This window comes from Sporobolomyces salmoneus (assembly GCF_050403485.1).
Source record: "Sporobolomyces salmoneus JCM6883 DNA, S_salmoneus_JCM6883_v1_ctg4, whole genome shotgun sequence".
Taxonomy (NCBI): domain Eukaryota; kingdom Fungi; phylum Basidiomycota; class Microbotryomycetes; order Sporidiobolales; family Sporidiobolaceae; genus Sporobolomyces; species Sporobolomyces salmoneus.
In genome coordinates this window covers 512136-534152 of record NW_027481159.1, presented here as the reverse complement: position 1 = coordinate 534152, position 22017 = coordinate 512136, and the positions used below count along the sequence as shown (strand labels likewise).

The 22017-nt window shown below is 51.6% G+C and overlaps 10 protein-coding genes across 10 annotated transcripts; 6 read left to right on the top strand and 4 right to left on the bottom strand.

Annotated features, from left to right (window-relative positions):
* Window positions 1-47: 47 nt before the first annotated feature.
* On the top strand, window positions 48-2027 carry ILV5 (ketol-acid reductoisomerase; the record flags this gene model as incomplete). Its single annotated transcript, XM_076629269.1, has 9 exons — window positions 48-179; window positions 243-306; window positions 616-788; window positions 861-977; window positions 1047-1365; window positions 1426-1622; window positions 1697-1772; window positions 1837-1899; window positions 1975-2027. The coding sequence occupies 9 exons, from the start codon at window positions 48-50 to the stop codon at window positions 2025-2027; spliced, it is 1194 nt and encodes a 397-aa protein (XP_076490916.1).
* Window positions 2028-2384: 357 nt separating this feature from the next.
* JCM6883_001674 (uncharacterized protein) lies at window positions 2385-4745 on the top strand (the record flags this gene model as incomplete). The annotated part of the gene is made up of 7 exons (XM_076629268.1): window positions 2385-2391; window positions 2450-2688; window positions 2751-3411; window positions 3475-3800; window positions 3864-4213; window positions 4270-4459; window positions 4518-4745. The coding sequence occupies 7 exons, from the start codon at window positions 2385-2387 to the stop codon at window positions 4743-4745; spliced, it is 2001 nt and encodes a 666-aa protein (XP_076490915.1).
* Window positions 4746-5177: 432 nt separating this feature from the next.
* Window positions 5178-6105, top strand: COX4 (cytochrome c oxidase subunit IV; the record flags this gene model as incomplete). Its single annotated transcript, XM_076629267.1, has 4 exons — window positions 5178-5295; window positions 5373-5539; window positions 5866-5909; window positions 5979-6105. The coding sequence occupies 4 exons, from the start codon at window positions 5178-5180 to the stop codon at window positions 6103-6105; spliced, it is 456 nt and encodes a 151-aa protein (XP_076490914.1).
* Window positions 6106-6768: 663 nt separating this feature from the next.
* THP3 (Thp3p) lies at window positions 6769-8637 on the top strand (the record flags this gene model as incomplete). The annotated part of the gene is made up of 10 exons (XM_076629266.1): window positions 6769-6800; window positions 6871-7011; window positions 7084-7107; window positions 7171-7408; window positions 7471-7548; window positions 7617-7751; window positions 7815-7883; window positions 7950-8079; window positions 8149-8356; window positions 8415-8637. The coding sequence occupies 10 exons, from the start codon at window positions 6769-6771 to the stop codon at window positions 8635-8637; spliced, it is 1278 nt and encodes a 425-aa protein (XP_076490913.1).
* A 391-nt stretch (window positions 8638-9028) lies between these two features.
* On the bottom strand, window positions 9029-11548 carry JCM6883_001671 (ferric reductase family protein; the record flags this gene model as incomplete). Its single annotated transcript, XM_076629265.1, has 9 exons — window positions 9029-9058; window positions 9128-9870; window positions 9940-10140; window positions 10305-10635; window positions 10699-10822; window positions 10887-10897; window positions 10966-11075; window positions 11138-11189; window positions 11246-11548. The coding sequence occupies 9 exons, from the start codon at window positions 11546-11548 to the stop codon at window positions 9029-9031; spliced, it is 1905 nt and encodes a 634-aa protein (XP_076490912.1).
* Window positions 11549-11957: 409 nt separating this feature from the next.
* JCM6883_001670 (type II protein arginine methyltransferase) lies at window positions 11958-13728 on the bottom strand (the record flags this gene model as incomplete). The annotated part of the gene is made up of 4 exons (XM_076629264.1): window positions 11958-12413; window positions 12481-12900; window positions 12965-13360; window positions 13420-13728. 4 exons carry the CDS (start codon window positions 13726-13728, stop codon window positions 11958-11960), a joined length of 1581 nt encoding a protein of 526 aa, XP_076490911.1.
* Window positions 13729-14353: 625 nt separating this feature from the next.
* Window positions 14354-15226, bottom strand: JCM6883_001669 (uncharacterized protein; the record flags this gene model as incomplete). Its single annotated transcript, XM_076629263.1, has 5 exons — window positions 14354-14402; window positions 14482-14519; window positions 14595-14749; window positions 14822-14935; window positions 15070-15226. 5 exons carry the CDS (start codon window positions 15224-15226, stop codon window positions 14354-14356), a joined length of 513 nt encoding a protein of 170 aa, XP_076490910.1.
* A 167-nt stretch (window positions 15227-15393) lies between these two features.
* On the top strand, window positions 15394-17881 carry JCM6883_001668 (uncharacterized protein; the record flags this gene model as incomplete). The annotated part of the gene is made up of 10 exons (XM_076629262.1): window positions 15394-15568; window positions 15649-15791; window positions 15851-15909; window positions 15975-16080; window positions 16161-16310; window positions 16399-16486; window positions 16550-16609; window positions 16677-16995; window positions 17063-17150; window positions 17210-17881. 10 exons carry the CDS (start codon window positions 15394-15396, stop codon window positions 17879-17881), a joined length of 1860 nt encoding a protein of 619 aa, XP_076490909.1.
* A 158-nt stretch (window positions 17882-18039) lies between these two features.
* On the bottom strand, window positions 18040-20009 carry JCM6883_001667 (uncharacterized protein; the record flags this gene model as incomplete). The annotated part of the gene is made up of 3 exons (XM_076629261.1): window positions 18040-18246; window positions 18310-19726; window positions 19807-20009. 3 exons carry the CDS (start codon window positions 20007-20009, stop codon window positions 18040-18042), a joined length of 1827 nt encoding a protein of 608 aa, XP_076490908.1.
* Window positions 20010-20785: 776 nt separating this feature from the next.
* ECL1 (Ecl1p) lies at window positions 20786-21682 on the top strand (the record flags this gene model as incomplete). The annotated part of the gene is made up of 1 exon (XM_076629260.1): window positions 20786-21682. One exon carries the CDS (start codon window positions 20786-20788, stop codon window positions 21680-21682), a length of 897 nt encoding a protein of 298 aa, XP_076490907.1.
* Window positions 21683-22017: the final 335 nt, after the last annotated feature.

The following is a 22017-nucleotide window of genomic DNA, read 5'->3' as shown; positions in this document are numbered from 1 at the left end:
CCTCCTCCTCCCTTCTTTCTCTTCTTTCTCCACTTGATACACCAGTCATGTCTGCCCGTACCGCCCTCAACACCCTCAAGCTCGCCGCTCGTCAGGCTCCCAAGGGACAACGTGCCTACTCCCTCCTCACCGGAGCCAAGGCCGTCGCTGCTGTTGCTCCCCGAACTGCTTCCCTCACCGTTAGTTCTAGCTACTAGTACCCACTTTGATGCATCATACTGACTGTATGCATCGATTGGTAGGCCACCCGTGGTGTCAAGACTCTCGATTTCGCTGGAACGAAAGAGACCGTCTACGAGCGAGCTGGTAAGTTTTCTACCACTCCATTCGGCTAGCTCTCTTGTCTGTCGGTTCTCTAGCACACTATACGAGTCATCCGGATCAATCGGCACTCGAAGGAATTCGCGTCAGATCGATGAGAGTTCGAATGAAGTGGAGAGGAAAATCACGGAATCTGGGGAAAAGTTCGAAAAAGATATCATTCCGAAGATTGCCATCGATTCGGGTTTGGAGAATGGAGAAAGCGCGAAGGAATTGGGCTGGGAGCGCGACAACTGTGGAAAAGACGGAGATTGAAGCGGAACATTGACGAAATCATTTGTATATTCCGATCAGACTGGCCTCTTCCCAAACTCCAAGAGTACTTCAAGAACGACACCCTTGCGCTCATCGGATACGGTTCCCAAGGTCACGGACAAGGTCTCAACGCCCGAGACAACGGAATCAACGTCATTGTCGGTGTTCGTGAGGGAGGAGAATCCTGGAAGCAAGCTCAAGAGGATGGATGGGTGAGTCCGCTTCGCTCTCAGGCAAAGCTTGAGCGCGAAATTGATCCGTCGCGCTTGTTGCGAATCCTCTAGGTTCCCGGAAAGACCCTTTTCCCCATCGACGAGGCTATCAACAAGGGTACCATCATCATGAACCTCCTCTCTGATGCTGCTCAATCCCAAACTTGGAACGACATCAAGCCTCTCATCGTACGTCACGCGAATCCATTCCCTTTCGAGCAGAAATTGAAAACTGATTGAAAATCTCGCATTTTCCAGACTGAAGGCAAGACCCTCTACTTCTCCCACGGATTCTCCCTTGTCTACGCCAAGGACACCGGAGTTGAAGCCCCTAAGAACGTCGATGTAATCCTTTGCGCCCCCAAGGGATCGGGACGAACTGTCCGAACTCTCTTCAAGGAGGGACGAGGAATCAACGCCTCGATTGCTGTCTGGCAAGACGTTACTGGAAAGGCCATGGAGAAGGCTCGCGCTCTCGCTGTCGCTGTCGGAACTGGTTACGCTTACGAGACCACCTTCGAGAAGGAAGTTTACTCCGACCTTTACGGTGAACGTGGTGTCCTCATGGGAGGTATCCGTGAGTCAAATGGCATCTCTCTTCTCGCATCGCTGTACTGACCCGACTCGTGTACGTTAGAGGGAATGTTCCTTGCTCAATACAAGGTTCTCCGCGAGAACGGACACTCGCCGTCCGAGGCTTTCAACGAGACTGTCGAGGAGGCTACCCAATCCCTCTTCCCCCTCATCGGTCAATACGGAATGGACTACATGTACAACGCTTGCTCGACCACCGCTCGTCGTGGTGCCCTCGACTGGGCTCCTAAATTCGAGGCTGTGAGTTTTCTTTACGACGTTTGCGAGATCCGAACGAGTTGCTGACTTACTAGCTTTCTTCCACGAACCAACAGGCCAACAAGCCCGTCTTCGAGGCCCTCTACAAGGCTGTCCGTGACGGTACTGAGACCCGCCGATCTCTCGAATTCAGTGAGTTCTCATCGTTCTTTCCGTACCTTTCTACGTGAATCTGATTCTATCCTTTCACTCGCAGACGGACAAAAGGATTACCGTGAGAAATTCGCTATCGAGACCAAGGAGATCGACGAGCAAGAAAGTGAGTTTGCGACGAAATCATTATTTTTCTCGCTTTGTTTCGATAGCAGAACTGACATTCCCTTTCTCTCTCCAGTCTGGCGCGCCGGAAAGACCGTCCGTTCCCTCCGTCCCGATGCCAAGAACTAAAGCAGGCAATCTGTGTCCGCCTGTTTTTGATTTCTTCGCATCTATTCCACCCCTCTCTATTCCTCCCTGCAGCAGCTAGCACCCACCCCACCTCGCCTCCTTTATTTCACTTCTATCTTTGTCGTATCGTGTCAACTTTTTTCTTACCCCGTCCCGACCACAAAATACAATGCCTAACGACGAAACTGGGCGATAATCAGTTTTTCACCAACTCTCGAGTTCTTTTTCGGGTACCCCAAGAGGAGCTGCGTCCGCTCGAGTGCTTTCGGGCGTTGTGAAATCGGGGGCAAGCGAAGTGCAAAGAGAATCGAGCGTCGAAATCCGCTCAAAACTTGCTTTTCACTCAACCATTGAGCGATGTTCGGTAAGCTCTCCTCGCTATGGCCCGAGACTCGGGATAAGCTCACTGTGCTCGTACGTAGACGTCGCTATACTCTGCGTGTCCGACACGGCCTTCTCCGACCCATCTTCAGATCGAGTCCTCCCCCTCATTTCCGATTTACTCGAGTCAACCGGCATCTACAAGGTCAAAAGCACCGCGATCGTCCGCGATGAACCAAAGGAGATCACTCAAGCTGTATCAGGGTGGATCGATCAGGGGATCGCTCTCTGTTTGACGAGTGGAGGAACGGGATTCGGAACGAGAGATAACACTCCAGAGGTACGTCTAGCTCTGTCCTTCTGGGTCGAGGAAGATCTCTGATGCTTGTTGTACTGCGATAGGCCGTAGCGTCTTTGATCGACAAACCTGCGCCAGGATTCGTAACTGCGATGCTCCTCGGATCTCTCAACATCACTCCTCTCGCCGCTCTATCCCGTCCCGTCGCTGGTGTCGCACTGTCTCGACAACCGGGAGCGAAGCAAGAAGGAAAGGGGACTCTGATCGTCACTTTACCAGGTTCGCCAAAGGGAGCGAAAGAGAATTTGGAAACTTTGCTCAAGGTTCTTCCTCACGCTCTCGAACTCGCTGGAGGTGCTTCATCTCGCAAGACTCAAGTACATCAACAGATTGAGAAGGGACAAGACGGAATGAAGGGGATCGAAACAGCAACCAAGAATCAGGCTCCAGGTCATTCCTGCTCGCATTCTCACTCTCAGTCTCATTCTCATTCCCACTCCCATTCGCACCACGCCCCTCGATCTCGAACCCTCATGTCTCAAGACCCTTCTGTCGCGATCGCATCTCGACAGCGTCAATCCCCTTGGCCTCTCGTTTCAGTCAAAGACGCTCTTTCGCTCATTTTCGAAAACACTCCCGTAACACAAATTGAATCAGTAACTGTCGACGAGAGTCTCACTGGCTACGTTCTCTCCGACGACGTCAAGTCATCGAAGAACATCCCGAACAGTCCTTCTACAAATATCGATGGCTACGCCGTTCGCTGTGAGACTCCTCTCCCTCCTTCTCAGCTAACTACTTGCGACTAATCGAGCATTGTGTCAAAAGCTTCTGACGCTCCTGGAGTGTACAAAGTCGTCACTACTTTCCCAACCGAACCTCTCCCAGCTGGATCAGTCTATCGAATCGCAACCGGAGCTCCTTTACCGGCTGGAATGGACGCCTGTATCATGGTCGAAGATACCGAGGTCGTCTCTCGAGATGATCAGGATGAAGAGCTCGAAGTGAGATTACTCGCTCAGGTCGACGCAGGAGAGAATGTTAGGAAAGAAGGAAGCGACGTTCGAGAGGGAGAAAAAGTTCTCGAAGCGGGAGATGTGATTACGCAAGTTGGAGGTGAACTCGGCACCCTCGCTTTCGTCGGGAAACAACACGTGAGTCTTTTGAAGCTCGCGAGACTTGCGTAATATCGCTGAAATAGTTTCTTTCCTTCGAAGGTTCTCGCGCATCGACGACCGGTTGTCGCAGTTCTCTCGACTGGAAACGAGCTCGTCAATCTTCACGACAAGAACAAGTCAAACACAGCATCGTTTTCCTCTATCGTCGACTCGAATCGACCTACGCTTCTCTCGATCTTGAAACACCTTCACTACGAGACTTTGGACCTCGGAATCTGCTCCGACTCGATGGATGCGACGAAAGCTGCGCTCAAGAGAGGTACAGAAGAAGCAGACATTGTCATCACGACTGGAGGTACGAGTATGGGAGTGAGCGATTTGTTGAAGCCCTGCATCGAACGAGAACTAGGAGGCAGTGTCCATTTCGGTCGAGTTGCGATGAAACCAGGGTACGTCTCCTCCTCTTGTTGACGGATGTACTCAAGAGCTCACTCTCGGCGTGTAGAAAACCGACGACGTTTGCGACTGTTCCACCTCATCCTTTCGCGCCGACTCGGAACCCAAAACTCGTTTTCGCTTTGCCCGGTAATCCCGCTTCAGCACTCGTCACATTCTACCTATTTGTTCTTCCGGCCTTGCGAAAGATGGAAGGTCGAAGACAAGGTGAATGGGAGCTAGCTCGAGTACCTGTCTCTGTATGCTCCTCTCGTTTCGATTTTTTTCAGATCGTTGTACTCATGCGTTCTTTCATAGTTGACGACTTCGATCCCCCTCGACTCCCGACCCGAGTATCACCGAGTTCTCGTCCGACCTACAGCGAAAGGACTCGAGGCAGTATCGACGGGAGGACAACGTTCAAGTCGAACTGTCAGTTTGGCCGGTGCGAATGGATTGTTGGAGCTTCCTGCGTCGAAGGAAGGGGAGGATTCTAAGCAAAAGGGTGATATAGTACAGTGTGTATTGATTGGAGATATCATGTGAGAAAGTGGAATGTTGTCAGTTCTGGAAAACGAAATTCCCGCGAGAATCACCAGGAGAGCTCAGAGCGAAGTCGCGAAATCCTCATCTTTCCCGCTCAGCCCACCTCCCCGCCGCTTCTTGTGAGTTATAGCAACGAGTTCAGATTGGCCCAGCAAGGTATCACAGTAGCTGATCGCACGGCTTCTCCCCCTCGTTTTCCGCCAATTATCTCGAACCTCTCTCATTGCCCGACTCCATCTCATCAAGTTCCGTAAGCCCGTTTCGCTGATTCTGGGTACTACGAGTATTCAAGCTAATCAGATTTGTCTACCGCCTTTCACCCGTACACCTCCGACTTCTTCCTTCTCTCTTGATCCTTATAATCGTCAATCACCGATCACCTCCCCTTACGCTACTCCCGATTACGCCCCGACCTTTCAATTCTCCAGCATCATGTTCTCCCGAGTCGCCCTCCGAGCCGTCGCCCCTCGCGCCCTCCCCCGCGTTCAACCTGCTCGCACTTTCCTCACTTCTCTCCCCCGTTTCTCCGACGCTGAACCTACCGTTCTCGGTACGTCCGACACATTGCATCAGTCAAGGAGAAGAAGGCAGTTCCACTGATGCAGTGTCGAGTGTGCATTATCGCAGGTCCCGGAGGAAAGACTGGACAAGTTCCTACCGATATCGAACAAGCTACCGGTCTTGAACGTTTCGAACTCCTTCACAAGCTCAAGGGACAAGAGGCCTTCTCCCTCGAGCCCCTTCAAATGGACCGTCTCGGCACTCTCGATGACCCCATCATGGTCTTCTCCCTCGTAAGTTTGCTTAGTGTCCGGTGAAGTTTGTGGCGTCGACGAGGATGGCGCTATCTGGGATGGGACGACGGGCAGAAGGCGTGTGGGGAGGAAGCGTTAGGAAGAGGGGAGGCAGGCGATTTTCGTCCCACTTGTGCGGACCACAGAAGGCCACAAATGCTGCCCGAGCGCTCGAGAGCAACGTAGAGGAACGAATGATGCCAAGCGTAGGGTAGCAGAGGCCGAAGCGATAGGAGAATGGCCATTTTGAGGCCAAAGATGCGCTACCGCACTCGCAAAATCCGAGAATTCCCCGCTAATCACGCTTCTACAACTCCGGCTAATAGGACAAGGAGCGTATCGTTGGTTGCACTGGCTACCCCGTTGACTCGTGAGTTGATTCCGACGCTCTCTCATCGTTGCCAGAACATTTTTACTGAATCTCTTGATTTACGCTCAGCCACGACACCATCCTCTTCCCCGTTGGTGCCGAGAAGCCTACACGATGCCCAGAATGTGGTTCGGCTTTTCTTGCCGATGTGTCTCAAGGGATTCACGGGGAACACCACGGAGAACACCACCACTAAACTTCGACAAAATTCGGTTTTGAGTGGTTTGGAAGTTTAGACGACGCGGGAGGGTTGAGGTGTTTTAATTTTCCGAGATGAGGTCCGTATTCTGCTAAAAAGAAACTTCATTGCTTGCTACCCATACTCCCAAAGCCGAGAGAGGAGAACTCCACGGGCCGGATGAAGGAAAAGAAGAGGAGGGACCAACGAGGTGCCGATCGAACGAGGCATGAAGAGCGCCCTCACCTACAGCACCTCATGTGTCCTGGTATACTCGTAGGCCTTGCGACTGCGAATCAGCCCGCGCGAGTGAGCGCTTCGGCGAGGAGCTCAAACGCGGTGTGAGGTTTGCGAGCCTGCGTTCTTTCAATACGTCCGAAGCGATCCCGCAACTTCCCAGAGTAAACCTGTCAGGCTAGTCCTGTACTGTGACCCGCGAAGCAAGGGAAATCTTCAGCACTAAGAGAAGAGGCGGATTCTCGAAGTCTGCGAAGAGCGCTGAGCTTCAACGCGCCTTTCACCCTCTTTCACTCGACTCGCCGCTCGCAACTGAGTACCAACAACTTAACTACCGACTTCTATTCTAGCGACTCGACGCAGCCCTACGCAATCCCAACTTGATCTCTCTCTCTCTGTCTCTTATTTCCGACTACAAGTTACTCCTAACACTCAACAACGCGAATGTCTACTACCGGATGGCCACCAGATCTCAAGTGAGCTCCGAATTCGATCGTACCTGCGCACTCCGAGTTGTCAGCTGACGAGAAAGATGAAACGGTTTAGGGCATTCGTCAATGAGACTTTCGCCAAGTGTACCGACTCGAATAGGGCAGCAGTTGAATCAGAACTCAAGGCAGCTATCTACAAGGCGTATCAGGAGAAGACTCTCGCTTCAACCGATTGGAAGAACTTTCAGCTTCAAAGGTCAATCTCTTCCCTTTCCGCTCACTCTATTGAGGCGGGACTTGCTCACATATGTATCTGATGGGATTCTAGTCTGAACCCCCAGAAGAAGCGCAAGTAAGCTCTATGTTTCAAGGTTGAATTCATTCAAATGCCGAGAGCTGACACTCGTGCTTTCAGAGCTTTCATTCCATCGACCCCAGCTTCATATGGTGTCAGTCCCCAGCTCAGTGCGGAAGACGAACGGAGAGAGAAGCGGGCGAAGCGATTCGAGGCGCAGAACGGAAACGGAAACGGCGCATCGAGTTCAAGCTCTCAAGCTTACGGCTCGGGAGGAAGGCTCGTACAAGGAGGCGTACACTCTTACGGTCGATATAGCGGTATCTCAACACCAGATTCGGAAGCAGTGTATGATCCCGTGAGCTTCTCTCCCTTGTTTGCGAGACTTTTTCACGTCGACTCATCACTTTTCGCTCGCAGAACGTAATTGATTGGGATCAATACACGATTGTCGGGTCAAGCACGAAATTGGAGAAGCCATATCTACGACTGACCACTGTACGTTCTCTCCCCTACGGATTCTGACTCAGTCTAGATGTACAGCTGACGCCCATGTTCGCCTCTAGCTACCTGATCCAACTACGATCAGACCTTTGCCTATCTTGCAGAAGACTCTCGATTTGCTCAAACGAAAATGGAAGGAAGAAGCGAACTACAACTATATTTGCGACCAATTCAAAAGCATGCGACAAGATTTGATTGTTCGTTCCAGTCCTTCCTCTATCGACCGAAACACATTACTGACGCCACTTTGTCCGGATCAGGTTCAACGGATAACAAACGATTTCACTGTACAGGTTTATGAGATACACGCTCGGATCGCTTTGGAAAAGGCGAGTATCATTTCGCTCTCGGCTCTTCGCCAAGCTGATACTGACTCGCTGCCATCTGAGCCGCAGGGGGATCTCGGAGAGTTCAATCAATGTCAATCTCGGCTACGGCATCTTTACCAACAAGGCTTGAATGGACATCCGATGGAATTCCTCAGTTATCGAATTCTCTATCTCCTCTTCTCTCGAAATCGAGCAGGTATGCCCCCTTCTTCACTATCGATCGAGCGCCTATGGACTGACACTGACATATGCTCCTACCCTGCAGAGCTCAACAATACTTTGGCAGAATTGACTCCGGATCAAAAGGTCGACGAATCCGTCTCTCACGCGCTCGCTGTCCGACTCGCCGTTTCTCAAGGCAACTATACCCGCTTCTTCCGGCTCTTCAATGCTGCTCCGAAAATGAGCGGATACGTGATGGATTCTTTCGTAGCTCGTGAGCGAGTGACTGCTCTCGTAACGATGTGCAAAGCGTGAGTCCTCGGCTCCCCGTATTGATTAGACCTCTCGAACTGACCGTTCTCCTCATAGCTACGCGCAAGGTGTCCCCATTTCTCTCATCACTTCTCAACTCAGTTTCGATTCGGACGACGAAACTCTCGAATTCTTGACCTCTCACCGTGCTGCTCACCTGAAACCTTCTCCTCCCGATACTCCTCTCGGTAATCAACAGTTAGACAGCAAGAAAGCTGCAGGGCCTCTAGGAGAAGACTTGGGTAATCTGCAGAAGAGTGATCTGAAGGGACAAATCTAGGAACGGGGTTAGCGGGAGTCGGAAAGGGGGGTAAGAAGTCCTCTCGCTTTCTCTAACTATCTCCATACCAGTCTTGTTTCCTCCTCTTCCTTTCTCTCACCTTCTCTCTCTCGCCGTTCGTTTCCCTTTCGAGTCGTTCTCAAGATCCAAGCTTTCGGCGTTCAATCGGCATCATCTCAACGAACCGATTCGCCGTCCTGGTTTCTTGGCTCTCCTTCTTCGCAACAATCAATCGCATTCAAATCATCGTTCGGCAGCCCAGGCGCGCGGCAACCTGTAGTATTAGCCTTCGCCTTCTTTCGTTATTCCCTCTCTTTGTTTTGCTTCTCTCACTTCGCAATGATACCAAACTTCCTTCTAGTAACACAGGGAGACAGAGATACGAATTCTATCACCAACCGTAACTTTCTACGTGTAGCATCTGTGCTCGCGGTGTGAAAAGCATCAGCTCGCTCATATCCGTCGAAACTGCGAAAATCTGAAGACTCACAACGTTCAAACGGGATTCTCCCTTCAACACTCGAGATGGGTCTATGATATCTGAAGACGCCCTCGCGACCTCCTCTGTCAACTTGGACGGGCCACACGTCAAAACGGCTACAGATCCCGAATACGAGGTGTTTCCGACGACTCGTTCGACGGTATCGCGGGGTCGGCACCGCCCGGGAATGAGAGGGATCTCGATCGAGGAACGGGGTGGATCGACGAGCGTTGAAGAAGAGGGGTAGATTTCCGGAAGTGGAATAGGCGGAAGCATTGAATCGGTCGGAGAGGTCGGGAGATAACCGAAGGGAGTATGATCAGAGGCCACTGAGGCTACTGACGAACGATGCGATTCGAGAGAGTGTCGGCTCGAGGACGAAACGGGTTGAATCGCGACAGCTTGGTCCTCCTTCCTCTTCAACGATGCCGAAGAACAACTCGTCGTCGTTGTGAGAGGTGCAGACATTCGAGTGACGTAGATCTGGAGCTCAAGGAAACCGGGAGGTGCATATTGTATCGCTTCTCGAAGCTCGTCTCCGATCCATTCGACCTCAGCTTTATCCCTCACGCTCCACACGAACGTCAACCTCTTCGTCGACAGCTTCTTGCCTTGTGTGGCGTAGAGTTGCTCGACGCGAGCTCGACGGACGAGATCGAGGAGGAATCCGACGGCGAACGTAACTCCTGTTCCTCCGACGAGCAGAAGAACCGATTCGAAACGGTGGAGTCGCAGATTATGGCCGTAGGGACCTAGTCAAGCGAGGAGGCAAGACCAGTCAATAAAGTCTGAAGAAAGCGAGTCTGTTTGAAGGTACTCACCCTCGCTGAAAATGGGGGAGAGCTCAATCGACGACTCGCTCTCTTGCGTTGGTTCGTCTATCATCTTCTCTTGCGATTCCAATGCCCGTTCCTTCAGCTTCAACGTGAACCCTTGATGAACTCGAATGATGAAAGATTGGGTCCCTTCGGTAGGAACTTCGTCTCCTTCGACATGCGTAATCGGGAGAAAGCTTGACGCGACTAGTCGGGAGTCGAGTCAGTTCAGAGTTGAAGGCCAAATAAACAGCTACTCACTCGAGAAAGGATGTCCTCCGACATCGACGAGAGGAGCGTGTAGGTAAGCGTGAGAACCTGGCATTGATCCGCAAGTCAGCAAGCGTCGATGAAGGAAGTGAGTGACTTACCAGGTTTCCATCTCCGTTTATTCTCAGTCTTGACTCTGATCACATCATCCGAGAGAATCTCAACTGTCGCTTTGGCTCCGCCTCGTCGTGAAGATCGCAAAGCGTAATAAGCTACGAGCAAAACTCTAAAGATCCTGTCGCTAGAGTAGATCACTGCACCGGCGATGAGGTAGGGCGCGACTTGAGGACGATGAAGGGACAACGCGATGAGAGAGAGGGCAAAGGCGGAGAGATGGGAGAAAATGAAGAACTTGTAGAAGCGAGCGCGGATCGCTCGAATTGATAGAATCGACATGCTGAGCCAGAGGATTAGTCCAACGAGACCCCAAGCCTTTCCGAATACTAAGAACGTCAGTACAGGTCACCTCAGTGTAAACAGGAGTAGTGTGCTTGCCTGATATCCAATCGTCAAATCGATTCGAGGTGCGTTTGTGAAGAGTCGCCCTGAGACATGCACCATCGCAAGGACGATTGCCGAACGACCGATCCAACGATGAAGCGCTACGAGTGTCGCGGAACTACAGTAAACGGTCATCAAATCAGCCTAGTATCTTTTGACATTTTTGAGCTTGATCTGCGTACTGAAGCCCTGTCTGAACGGAAGACAACGAGCTCAGTAATCGATCATGGATCCGGAGGCAAGCGAGGGGAGTGAACTCACGACCCAAGCGATCACTCCGAGTTCTCGGCTTGCGAGACCAACGAGCAATGGGATCTGAGCGAAGCAGAGTCTTGCGCAGTGATGGGCGATGTAATCTATATGACCGAGAGCTGTAGCAAGAAAGAGTTGTCTGTAAGCATTGATATCGAAGAGAATGGTGTCCGCAACATACCTCCAGATATTGCGAGCGAAAAGGTGATTATCGAATAACCCAGAATCACCGTCTGCGTTTCGAGTGTCAGCGACGTTGTTCCGAATCTTTGCAGAGCGAAGAACTTACTGCCTGTCCCGCACTCTGAATCCCGAGGAACTCGAGCAGTATCGACCGTCGATAGGTCCACTTTCGATAAGTTGCCAGTGTAGCGAGCCAAAACAGCCGGGACGGCGAATTCGTGCTTTCGTCTCCTCCTTTCCTTGATCGAGGACCTCGAGCGTAGAGTATTCGATAGATGCCATTCAGACTTGCGAGGATGACGAGGAACCCGAACACTGCAGCGTAGAAAAAGTATTGAACGTTGTTGTTGTACCAGCGGAGGTAGTCGAGCTCGGCGTCTGTATATATTGGAGCATGGGTAGGTAGCATGTTGATCAGAGGGAAGGAAGATGTCTACTATCGTCGAACGTCTGTGTGGACGCGCGTTGATCGCTTCGAGTTGACGCTCGAACCATGATCGAATGAACTCCGCGGATACGGCCGAAACGGGTCTCACGAAACCTCGAATCACGTCCAGTATCTTCCACAAGCGGGGGTATACGGGTTGGCGTGAAGTGTCGAGGGGTCCAGAGACCAACCTGCGAGTTGAGCTCCTTCCACACCTTCGCAACTTCGAGCGAAGTCCACCAACGCAGCCCTCGTGCAGCTCTACGCTGTATCAAAACCTGATCATACGAGAGAAGTCACTCCGTATCGATCGTTGGTCGAGGTGGAAACTTACACTCGCAGGATCTCAATTTAGGTCGAACCACTAAAAACGAACGACCTCGAAACCTCCTCAGAGGAAGAACTTTGCATTCAGATAACTCTCAATCATCGGATTACTCCCGTCCCTCGTTCGAGTTCTATCCGTCTCACCCCATCGTTCCAAAAAGTCGGCGTGATCAACGACTTGCAATCCTTTCGAATGACCCAGACCCGGTAGGACTGCGTCCTTCTTTGTTGGTGTTACTGAAGTCGCAGGAGATGAAGAAGGACGAGGAGAAGGGTGGGAATGAGGAGAGAAGAAATCGGCGGAAAGTCGAGAAGGAGGTGCATTCGGCGAAGGGGAAGGGGTCAAGGTGTCGTGGTTCAACGTCGGAGTCGATTCTGACTTTGACGAGGAGGAGGACGATGAGAGCTTGCGAGGTTGGGACATGACGAGCGTGTACATTTCTCGAAGAGCCTCGAAGTCGGTAGGGAAGAAGATGTCGAAGAATCCAGGTTGAACGAGGTAGGTCGTGCAAGGAACAGTCTGTAAGGCATGTATCAGCTCCACATCCGTATGATAAACGAGAGGCGAATGAGGGCGAGTCGCTTACCTCTCCCTGATACCTCGTCTGGACAACTGGCGCATTGACTCCCGCGACCGCGTCCGGTAGTTTGTCGAAATCACTCATGAGTACCCTATGATTCGGGAACTTGTCCCTCAAAACCTCTAGCAGCTGTAGTTGTCGAGTCGGAATGAATTCTGGTTGTGTCAAATTCGGTGCGAAAGGCATCGACGAGTAAATCTTTCGCAAGAGAGGGGAAGAAGCGAGGAGCGGATTGAGAGCTCGTGATTCTCGGGAGGAAGAGGTTGAAAGGAGCTTCGAGCGGAGAGAAAGGTAGCGAGCGATGAGAGGGTCGTCGACGGGCGAGTACAGTTCGTTGTAATCACCGGAAGCGTCGATCGAGATTGTGCACTGTACGGGTTCATGAGTGTCGGTCGTGTACCGAATCACGTCGTGTGCAAAATTGTCCTATAGCGCAAACAAGGATGAGCTCGACATAGAATAGCTCGAAGAAAGTGAATAGAAGACTCACGAGTACCTCCATCGCGATGAAGAAACAAGGTTCGTGAACGACTCTATCCCATTCGAAGATACTCTTCCCGATGACCTCAACTCTGTCTCCGTGCCCTCTTCTCCTCGCTTTCTCTCTTCCCATTTCACCTTCACTCATTCCTCCCTGTTCCTTTCTCCTGGATCCACCTGCGACTGATCCTTTCTGTTTCCCCACGAGTCGATCTGAGATTTCGATAATGCGGTACTTCGTTCGAGCGTACACCTCCGGAGCTTCAACAGCGAGAAAATCGAGAATGTCGGCCATCAGGGTTCCGTTTCCTGCTCCGATTTCGTAGATGATCAAGTCCGAGTAAGGGTAGAGGTTGAGTTTGTAAGTCGCCAGGAGATACCTAGCTAGAGCTCGACCATACCAGGGCTAAAGGAAATCCGATGAGCCGAAATTTTCGTTTCTTGCGAAAGTTCAACGAAACTCACTTTAAACAACTCGGTGGGAGTATGCCAGACCTGTCTCCCTGGACCTTTCCCAACTGTGCCAGCTCCTTGATCTAAGCCTTCGAACTGCATGTACCTCCTCGCGACCTCCTCTTCGAATTCTGCCGTCGTCGCAAAACTGTCAAACTCGAATCCTTCCGCCCTGTCGTCCTCCTTCTCCCTCGGTACCCTTTCTGATCGTTTCGAACGTGTTGCCGTAGTCGTATCTGGGTCGAAGATATCTACTTTCGTCGAGAAATATCCGTAATTCGGATTGTAGAGTGAATCATCGATGAAGTCCCTAACCAGCATCCTCGCTCGTTTCGGAGGTTCCTGGTTTCGTTCGAGATCTTTCGCCGTCAACAGCCGGTACGTAGATGCGAGGGGATCGGCTGGGGTAGGATCGAATGGAGAAGAATGAGGAAGGTAGTTGAACCGTGGTTCGGTAGGGTCTCGGCGAGTAGAGAGGGCTGCTCGAGGTTTCTCATTCTTGTTCCGTCGGCTGAGAGATGCCTTTGCTGAAGAAGGAGGAGGAGTCGAAGGTTGAGAGATCGGAGAACTTGTCGAGAAGGATTGGGCTTGCGAGAGAGACTGCGGTATCCTGGCGAGTGTGGTCCGACCAGATCGCAAAGAGCTAGCCATGCTCCAAGTGAAGATTGGCGGCTAGCGATTGATGAGCGAAAGCGAGAAGTGGAAATCGTTGAACTCGCTTGAAATGTTCCGCTTGTCTCTTTCCGCCTGCGACACAGGCGAGGTAGCTATGCAGACTCTGCGGATTCAAGTATGATTGCTAAGAGACGAGTAAAGGACAAAACACAAATAGGAAAGAAAAAGAAAATCGCAAGAGCCTGCCAGTCCGCATCTCTCCCTCCTCGAACGACAGCCAGGCATGCGTTTTGGGAACATATATCACACACTCGAGAACAACCAGATTCATCTACTCTTCAGACTTGTACTTGGAAGCATCGGTTCCGTGGTGTTGGTGGCTGTCGGAGGTGAAACGAAGGAAATAGGTCAATGTCATAGCCTGAGAGCAAGAGAAGGGAAGCGGAAAAATGAACATACTTGACCAAGTTGAACCAAGGTAGAACACCGAACTTGAGCTGGTCAAGCAGCGAAAATGGACGCGAGTCAGTTTCAGAACAAAAGAAAGGAATACAGAGAAAACGCAAGCTTACCTGACTCCACATGCTGTTTCGGTGAGCAACACCTTGAATGTATTCTGGTAGATCCGTCTCTCCATACAGGGGTTTACCCTCTTGCGCCAATTGGGTCAATTCCTTCTTGTCCATCTCAATCTCTCGTGCGTTCTCTTTCCATCCCCAAAGTCGGACTGTCCTCGATCAAACGCTCTCTCCTGTCAGCTTGTGAGCTCTTTCAGAGGACGGGAAAGGAGTCAACTCACGGGAAGAGGTTTGGTACGCGAGAAGGAAACCTCCCGCGAAACCAAGCCAGGTCGCGAGTCGTAGAGTAGGTCGAAGTCCGCGAGTACCGAGTTTGGTCGTAGGGTCTGCCATCTCTGTTCACTCGTCGTACATCCCAACAGCAGAGTCAGTTTACAAGAGATCAAACCCGATGAAATACAGAATGGTGTTCTGTCTCGCTCCGCCGCGAGTTCCAAGGTCACCATGCTGTAAGAAGGGGTTGACTCACCCATGGCGTAAAGGGCAGCGGGAGCAGCGGCAGTTCCGGCAGCCCAGAGAGCGTAATCTGTACTTCTGAAATAACGGATCACTCGTCCAGCGTGAGGGTCCGCGTCGACAAGGGGGTAGGGCGTTTTGAGGTCGTTGACATCAGTGACTTGCGACATGATGTATAGCTGATTTGAAGGTATCGGAGGAAGAGTGGAGAAAGCGAGAAATGCAAGAGATCGCCCTGTTGGCTCACGACTGTACCTCTCACTCATTCCATTCGATCCGAATATCGCTCACAAGAGGGTATCAAGTACTCCCGATACCAAAAGATCGACTCTCGAAGATGGCGTCTGAATTCGGCTCGATCGAGGCAACTGAACTCCCTCGGGACCAACTAGGAGAGCCTGGACCGACTCTGAACCCTCTGCCAGGACCAATACCGTCTTTCCAAGATCTGACGGATTCGAGCGGCGAAGAACCGGATGATGATCAAGATTGGGAGGCGATTGTTCGTGCAGGTTCGCTTCGCAATCCCATCTTCAATCCATTCCTCTGCCTATCAGGATTGACTGACCCGGAGCTTCGACTCGTGATGTAGCCGAGGAGGCATTCTCGGAGGAACAAATCACAGAAATGACGGAATACTTGAAAGAAAAAGGTCTGTTCGCATTCGTCAACGAATATGTCGACCGAAGAAGCATTCCGATTCGTACTCTCCTCCTCGCCTTTGGTCTTATGATTGTCAGTCATCTTCTCTTTACCTCGCGTACGGCCTCGTGACTGATTGTATCCCTTTCCAGCCTCTCGAAACTCCCTTTCCCGATCAACTGAGAATGCTCAAAATCGCTTGTTCAAGAGTGTAAGCTCGAAACGTGCTCTACTGTGGCACTTTTGACTGATATCTTTGTCTCGTTCGTGTTGAAGACTCCGGAACCGAGAACGGCTGGAACAATACCAAACGATCGAGGACGCCGTTTCACTGATTCGCAAGTCGAAAAAGATTCTCATCCTCACTGGCGCCGGTGTCTCTGTCAGCCATTTCTGTTCACGTCTAGGCCTCTACCTAACCGAATCACTGACTGACATCGTCCATTTCCGCGTCGCTTGTAGACCTCTTGCGGTATTCCAGATTTCCGTTCTCCAACCGGGCTCTATGCGCGCTTAAAAGCAGAAGGTACCTGGGAACTGGACGATCCGCAAGACATGTTTGATCTGAGGTTCTTCAGAGAACGACCCGATGTGTTCTACAGCTTTGCGAAAGTACGCCTTTTCCTCCCCGCTTCCCCTTCTCTCACGTCGTCGAAGACGAGACTGCGCAGGTGCTGACTATCGCTGGTCGAGCCTGCAGGAGATCTATCCGTCTAACTTTATTCCGAGTCCATGCCATCGATTCGTTCGATTGCTTGAGCTGAACCACAAGCTTTTACGAAACTACAGTAAGCCAACCAGCTCAGTCTCGATGTGAGATATCGAACCACTCACTCCAATTCTTCCCACAGCTCAAAACATCGACGGCTTGTTCGAGCAAGTTGGAGTTGAGAAAATGCTCAACTGTCACGGTTGGTTCATCTTTGCGTCGATCTTGTCGGTCGGAGAGTCGTCGTACTGATGCCGCAGTATCCATAGGTTCTTTCGCTACGGCCTCCTGTCTCAATTGTCGTCGACGCTATCCCGGATCTCACATTGAAGCCGACGTTTTCGCCTCTCGAGTACCGCTGTGTCCCCCTTGTACCGCTGTATCCGAATCGGTTCGTCTCGCCCTCGAAGCCGAAAAAGCTCGACAACTATTCGAAGCTCCTCCGAAGAAGAAGAGGAAAGTCGAAGATTGGGAGCAGGAGAATGGAGAGGATGGCGAGGGAGAGGAAGAGGGTGGAGCGGGCATGTATGGGTATGGGAATTTGTGGAAAGATAAAGCGATCATCAAGCCTGATATCGTTTTCTTTGGGTCAGTCTCTCCTTCCGCTCACTCTAACGGAGCCCGACGTACTCACTTACCCATGAGATCGATACAGAGAAAACTTGTCAGATGAATTTGATCGTAAATTACTGGCGGATCGGGATGAAGTGGATCTGCTGATTGTCATGGGAACATCACTTCGCGTGAGTCTTCTATAAGTGTGCTGCAATGCTTCGGAACTGACCCTCAACTCTCGACTCAGGTCTCTCCCGTCGCGCAACTACCGTCACATCTACCTCATTCGATTCCTCAAATCCTCATCAATCGAGATCCAGTTTCGCATCACAATTTCGATATTTGCTTACTCGGAGACGGAGACACGATCGTCAACTACTTGTGCGAGCGACTACAGGAAGCTCATCTCGGCGAAGTCGAAGAGAACGAGCGCGATGCAAGGTTGAAAAAGGAGGAGGAGAAAGAGAAGATGGAGTGGGACCTCGAGACGAGAGTGCCGATTCAATCACCCAAGAAGAAGGAATCTACCGCTCCCGATGAGACGAGCAACCTCGATCATCTGAATGGGAGGCAGGAGGAGATCACGCCCGAGCGCGTGTCAACGTCTCACGTTTGGCTCTTCCCGGGCGTCAACAAAGAAGCTCGGTGGATCAACCTGGTACGTCAAGCGTACGACGAGGAGGCGATTGACTCGGAAGATGCCGAATCAGTAGATGCTGGGGATCAGAATGAAGCAGGAGCGATAGGGAACGGGGAGAGGCAAGAGGAGGGGACGGTTCAAGGTCATCTCGAATTAGCGGCGGATCTGGCACCTGGAGTCGTAGCGGGAGAAGGTAGCGACCGGGAAGAGGGCGACTCGAGCGAAGATACTGAGAGTGAAGATGGAACAGAGGAGAAATTCTTCTCGAATGTCCAGTAATGTTTCTTGTTTCTTCTCGTCGGATAGTTTGAAATAGTGTTGTCGTTTCTTACTACTTGAGACTGGTGTCGGAGAGACGGCTGAGTCGTGTATGAATTGCGTAACAACAACAAAGTACAGAAAATTGCGAAATACGAAGCTTTGGGAGGCGCACAATACTACAATTCCTCCTTTGATCGCGATGACACCACGTCCGGTTCACTCTTTGATGACTCCAGTACTTGGTCCTCGACTTTGCCCCATTCGACACCACCTTCGACCCTCAGTTTGTTGTCTACTTGATCTAGAACTTGTTGTAATCGATCACGAGCGAGGTCGACGAGGAAGTGTGCGATGATCAATGATGCAGCTTGTGCGAGTTGAGTCTGCCAATCGAGCGCGTGAGCACCACTGTCAACACAAAGACAGACAGTCGAAGCGAAACTCACCTTCAATCCCTCGAGTAACTTGTTGACCACCTTTTCACCCAGCTTCTTACCAAGTTTACTCCCAAGTTCTACCCTCGATTCGATACTTGTGAAGTCGCTGATACTGAGCGCTTTTCCCGAGTCTTTTCCTCCCTTGACTCCAAGCGCTGCGACGTCTTCTTCGACGCCGAGGACGATCGGTGCTCCTTCTCTTCCTGCCCTCGCCTTGCTCAGCTTGAGTCGGATCTGGAGAGTCTTCGAATGAACTGTCGTTGTTGAAGTGCCTTTCTCTCCCAACTTGTCCATTCCGGAAGCCCAGGAAAGGAGGGGATTCTTGACGTCGGCGGTAAGGGAAAAGGAGGAAACGAGAGTGCAAGATAGGGGAGAGACAGTGATGACGAGTTCGCCTCCTCGGATTCCAGGCGAGTTTGCGGGAGGGTCGAACGCGACACTGGCGCTTTCGAATGAGATGGATTCGAGGGATGATTTCGAGATGAGGAGTTTGAACTCGGATGTGAGGAGGTTGAGCGACTGGAGAGTATTGCGAAGCCCTTTGCCGTCTGAACGGTAAAGCTCTGGGGCAAAATCGGGTAGTCTAAAGGAGTGTAGGCGAGTCGGTCCTCGGAGATGAGCGTGGAATCGAAACGGGGTTGAGATTGAGCTCGGCGACGGAGAAGGCGCTTTACGATCGATTGAGGGAGAAGGATCAGAGCTGGAAGGAGATGAGGCATCGGAGGATAACGAAGGTGGAACGAGCGAATTCGAATCGAGGGGCGTCGATAATTCTTGTTCCCTCTCGTCGTCGACAATCCCGCCATACAGCTCGCTGTCGACGTGCTTTGAAGCGAAGTGTGCGAATTTGGCGAGCAATTCATCGACTGGTCGCCCCTCCACCGCTTCTCGGATCAGATAATCGCCCATGATTCCGACGGGATAGCTCACTAGGAACGTTGATCGAATGTAGGGGATGACGAACGTGACGAGTTTGCCGAAAGGATGGAAACCCTTGAGTTGAAGCGAGTCAATCACTCCAGGGGCGAGAGTCGTCGAGAGGACCGAGAGCCGAGGAGAGTCTGTCGAGGATTTTGTGAGTTGTAGCTTGAGGTGAAGGAAGGCGTCGTGTAGTTCGACCTCTGTCCGTCCTGACGTTCTCCAACTCCATTCCTTCTGTTTCTTTCCCGTGTCCGCTCCTTCGTGACCTCGTTTCGCGCCGACCTTTATTCTGAACCGCATGCCCGTGTTTCCCTTCATCTTGACTTCCAACCCACTCGCTTTCACTTCGAGCGGTTCTCGGTTTGTGTCCTTAGCCTTGAACGACGAAGTTGCGACTCTCAATCTCGAGAATGCCATTTCTGACGAAGAGATTTCGAGGGAGCATCTCAACGCAGATTCCGTGAAAGGGATTGGGATGTATAGCTTCAACGGAGGTAGATGTGTGCTACATAGACGAGTCAAGTGCTGGTCAGCTACGAGTGAAAACGAACAGGAGGAAAGATTGACGAAATTGTCTCCACTCACACGGGCAAGACGTTGAGACCATCTAGATCCAGGTGATCTACACTCGAGGCGATGACTAGACCCGGTGAGCTATAGAGGCGTGTAGTTGAACGAGTCGAGTCTTGAAGCTTTGGAGCGGTTGCTGAATGAGTCGAGACCGCGAAGAGACTCGTGACCAGTAGGACGCTAGCTATCGATAACAGGATGGCGATCCATGAACTCATTTCGGAGTTCAGCGTCGAAGTAAGGAACAGCTGGGAGAGTTACGAGGAAAGGTTCGAGGAAGAGCCAAAGCTGTACCCTAACGTCATCGAAAAGGGAAAGATTTCCACTCTGCTGCGTACTTGGAAGATCATCAAAAGTTTGTCTCGTTGGTTCCAGCTCTTGACGGTTTGCTTGACCTCGACGAATGAATCTCAAGGTCAGCAGACTGTACAGTATGTACTGCTAGCGGAACCGTTACAGTCAATCAAGGTAGCGTAGTTTGCCACGAGAGCCTGAGGGGGTTTCCGCGCCTTAAACTTTTGAGCACGGCGAATTGCAAAAGTCAAGGAAGGTGGCCTTAGCGTGCGCGTTTCCGCCTCGTTCGGAGAAAAAGTTCCGAGACTCGCGAGAGGAAGCGAAGCTCAATTGCAACTGAGATATCCTGAGCTTCGCCGTGGCAAGTCGATTGAGTGATCGTTTGCGAGGGAGGGAGGGGAGCACACTGAAACGAGCTGCAAATTGAAGCGAGACACAACCAAGAAATAGAGCGTTGATTCCACGAGAGCGAGCCAAAAATTGAAACCCGTGGCGTGCCTCGGAACCGTCTCGACTGTTTCGTCCGAAAAAGGTTTTCTCTAGGTCGAAAGAGCCGCGCTCCGTCATTTGATCTGACAGGTGTTCTGACTTCTGCATCCAGTACAGCCGCCCATGTTCTTCATCCTTCTCCTTACGCTCTCTTGAGCTCCTTCGACTTTCGAGTGGCACCCTCAACGAGATCGGACCAAACCATCAGATCATGCTCACGACTCTATCGACTCCCGTCCTCCTAGGTCTTGCATTCAAACCCGAGTCTCAATCGCCCCGTCGTAGCTCTGCCCATACCTCGAACGAGCAGGATTCCCCTCCGAGAAGAAGTCGCTCCCAATCTCCTTCCACTCGTCGTTCCCTCCCGGAGCTCGCCTGGTTCTCTGTCGAATCGCAAACATCTTCGTCTTCCTCTTCTTCTCCCACACCGATCCCCTCAGCTTTTCGACGATCCATCCTGGACCCGGAGACCCCAGCATTCACACCTCTTTCCCCTCCTGAAGACCGTTCCTCATCCTCGTCGAAAACGATTCTTACCTCTCCAAACCGTCGCAAGACTCTCGAGCTGCCTCCTTCTCCTCCCGACTCGCCTCCTGCCTCGATGGAAGAACCTCTTCTCTCCTTCGTTCGACCAAAATCGAAAACTTCGAGAGGTCGAGCTCCTACCCCGCCGTGGTCTCGTTCAAGGCCTCGGGCAGCTCAGACTCCCTCCACACCTCGACAGCTCGTTTCGTCTCCTGTTACTCGAGCGACGGCGCCGATTCAGGAGGAGGAGGAGGGAGAGGCCGACGAAGGAAACGAAGCTCAACTTGCGGACGACGACGACGAACGGTTCCTTTCTCTCCCTCTCCTTCGTCTTCGTCATCGCCTCTCTACTTCTTTGATTCTCAGTGCCTACACCGAAGCGGGCGACAAGAAGAACTCGATCACCTCGTTACCTTCGGAGCGTTCGACGAGCCCAACTCAACGTCGTCGCAGGTTGTTTCCTCCCGGTACCGTTTGGGCAGAGCAGTCTCATTATCGACTCTACGCTCTACAGAAATCGAAAGCCGATCGCACCGCTGGAATCGGGTACTGGAAGAGGTGGGAGGGGATCGACCTTGATTAGATTTTTACCCCTTCTCTCTGATTTGTGTCCCGCTTTGTTCATAGTCTCTTTAGATTTGTTGTCCCTTCATTTATACCGTCCTGCTGTCCAGGGTTTCTCCTCCTCGCGATAGTTATCGAAAGTTTGTCGTTTTCATTTCCCTCTCTCCTTCGTTGCCATTCTTAGATGCCTTGCGAAATGCTATACCGTCTGTAGCTACCTGCTTCGAGGTCCGCGAGTCTGTTCGAGAGGTGTTTGTTCGGAGGATCAGAATTGATTCATTTCACTGAGCGCGGGCTCTTCGTCTTCCCTTCTTCCTAGTGCACGTGCTCTTGCTTCAGAGCAACTCTGCGTTC